The 2,685-nt window shown below is 54.3% G+C and overlaps 1 protein-coding gene across 1 annotated transcript, besides 2 other annotated features; it reads right to left on the bottom strand.

Annotated features, from left to right (window-relative positions):
* Positions 1 to 741: 741 nt before the first annotated feature.
* Positions 742 to 777: a microsatellite.
* Positions 778 to 947: 170 nt separating this feature from the next.
* Positions 948 to 2,381, bottom strand: Tco025E_09906 (uncharacterized protein; the record flags this gene model as incomplete). Its single annotated transcript, XM_029376709.1, has 1 exon — positions 948 to 2,381. One exon carries the CDS (start codon positions 2,379 to 2,381, stop codon positions 948 to 950), a length of 1,434 nt encoding a protein of 477 aa, XP_029223167.1.
* Positions 2,382 to 2,660: 279 nt separating this feature from the next.
* Positions 2,661 to 2,684: a microsatellite.
* The last annotated feature ends 1 nt before the right edge of the window (position 2,685 follows it).

Genomic DNA, 2,685 nt, shown 5'->3' on the forward strand with positions numbered 1-2,685 from the left:
GATTCTGGCGCGGTGTTGCGCGGGCGCCTCGCCTCACTTGGGTCGGCCGCGCCGCATCGCCACGCAGCCAACGGCCCCCCAAAAAAATGTCGATGGTGTCGGCCGCCCCGAGCGTAGAGGACCCCCCTCCTCGGGGAAACCCCCCGCACACGCACACGCCGGCCGTTCCACTGGCAGTCACAGCGTGCCAGGCACTGTTTTGCCCGGTCTGCCTCAAGGCCTGCGAGCCAGGCGCCCACCCGCGCGATAACACGCATTGCGATTAGTCACCGTGGCCTCAGCAAGGCTCGCGTCGCAAATGAGGAATAATTGTTTCTGAACGAAAAAAAAGTGGGGCATGGTCTTTGTGCTGAAGTTTCTCTCCTTCCTGCGAACGCGGCGAAAGTGAAGGCAAGAGGGGGGAGTGGCTTGGCGTTCGCCCCGCGTCTCTATTCAGAAGAAGATGCAAGCAGCGCAACCGTACACACGCAGAAGAATACAAAGTACGTACTGCTATCGTAGCCGGGCCCTCGCTGTGGCCTGGCGAACTGGCAGCCTTTGGGTTCCCGCAACCAGCAGACTCCATTGCGCGTGGAGGGCAATGCAAAAACAAGCACAAACACTGGCACACGCTGTCTACCGCCGCGGCATGGCCAGAAAAATAAAGTAATCATCATATAAACTAAGGAGAGATAAAGAAGGCACTCAGTCATTTACTTGGCCCCCATCCGGTGGCCTATCCCTTCCAGAAGCTTCAACTACAAGATAAAGAAACAGATACTTATATAAAGATGAAGAGGACGGGGATAATGTGCGGACGAAGCAGCCAGCATTGTACACATCAAAAGCGGAAGTCTTTTTTTTTACCACTTTGCCCACCCGCGTCATTCGAACCACCCCGCACCACTCAGGCGCCCGCACAAATACAGTAATACAAATAATCATCTGCGTTGCTATTCGCGCAAGGTTCAGGCGTGTGGATCCTTGTAAACGGTGTTTCCCTTTTTTTGCCCGCTGCCGCCCTCGTATTCGCTCCCCCTCGGACCAAGCTCAGAGGCTGGAACATGTTCCCTCGGCAACCTGATACTATCCAGAGTGCTGCGTGTCACGATTTCGTCCAAGCCCTTCACATCATGGGCGCCCATGGCAACTTCTTGAGACTGCGAGTTCGCACGCTTCGCGGACGCGGTGGCGACCGAAGCGAAAACACCCGATTCGCGATGACTGTCGCCAACCTCCTCCTCAACGACGCCCCCAGCCTCTTCGACGGCCCCTGGCAGCGGCGTGGGCAAGCTCTTCGCCTTTTCCCCGTCCGACTGTAGCTCAGGCAATTGCTCCCATTGCTTCATGTCATATGCGTCAAGTCCCCCGGAGTTTAGTCGCTGAACGTCGCCATTCTTTCCTTCCTCTGCAATTGCCCCACTGACGTGGGGTTCCTTCTCCGCGCTGTTCCCCTCCTTTCCTGGTGCCGTCGCGCCCGGCGCGTTGTGATTCAACAGAGCGACTGCGCTTAAAATGGACGGCGCCTGTGAACCAAACTCAATGTTTGTGGGATATATTTGCTCCATGGTGGGAAGGACAGACTCAATGGCGGAAAGCAATTCCCGCAGGTACCCCCCGTTCAAGGTGAGATAGCGATGTACAATATGTGCCACAGCGTGCCCATGTACTTCCATAAGCAAACGATAGGCATCATAGAACTTGCCACGTGCCGCGGCGTACGCTTTCCAAGCCTCATCTCGCTTTTCTGCCGCCTTCTTATAACCATCATGGTCCACGAAAGCCTTACCTTTTTTGGCATAATGCTGCTCCCTCTTTTCAACCAACGATTTGTACTTTTGATACTTCGCCAGTGCCTCATCGCGTTTCTTGGCAACTGCATCCGCAGCCTTTAGATGTTCAACAATAGGAAGCAGGCGATTAACCACGTCCCGGTGCACGCCTGTGTTGTACAACAAAAATGGTTGTCCCTCGTTGAGTCGCCTCGCTTCTTCCGCAAAAAGTACCGTTAGTCGGTGCATCTGTGCTGCCGCATCATCGTCAATGTGCGACCCAGGGGCAACGCTGGCGCCAAGCATTGATACCGAGTCCCACCCTGGCAGACAAGCAGCCGCAGGAGAAGTAGTAGAAGGAGTAGCAGCAAAAGCATGCTGCTCTGTACTAGAACTACGATTTTCAGGGGAGAGAACTTTGCTCTCCATGTACTGTGTAGCTACGGAATTTGCGGATGTCATTTCTGCTAGCACCCCGCCAACAGCCTCAAATGAGCTTGCAATCTCTTTCATAGCGATCATGCCTCTCCCTACTGCCTGGCTGAAGTGAGTGACCGCCTTTTCGAGCCGTTTGACGTCGCCAAAGCGCCGCTCGTAATCAAAATCACGATACGCCGCGGTACTCGACATTGGATAGGATCTGACTGTTGTTTCCTTACACCTGAGTAGACACCCACACGTACTACGCGTTTATATCCTCTTTTATATGAGATGGAAGAAGTTTTGCTTTGCAGTGGCTATATAGATATATGTGTGTGTTTAGGTGGGTTGTGTGCCCGCCTGCAGCCGCCAAGCCCGGGGCGCGTGAATCGGAGGAGGTAATGAAGGTTGAGGAGAAGGAAAAAGAAGAAGAGTTCTGTCCGAGCCTGTCCCATGCACAAGGGCCCCTCCACAGACCGACACTAAATGGAGAGAGAGAGAGAGAGAGAGAGAC

The sequence above is a fragment of the Trypanosoma conorhini genome (genome assembly GCF_003719485.1).
Source record: "Trypanosoma conorhini strain 025E chromosome Unknown Tco_14.4_contig_01348, whole genome shotgun sequence".
NCBI classification, from domain to species: domain Eukaryota; phylum Euglenozoa; class Kinetoplastea; order Trypanosomatida; family Trypanosomatidae; genus Trypanosoma; species Trypanosoma conorhini.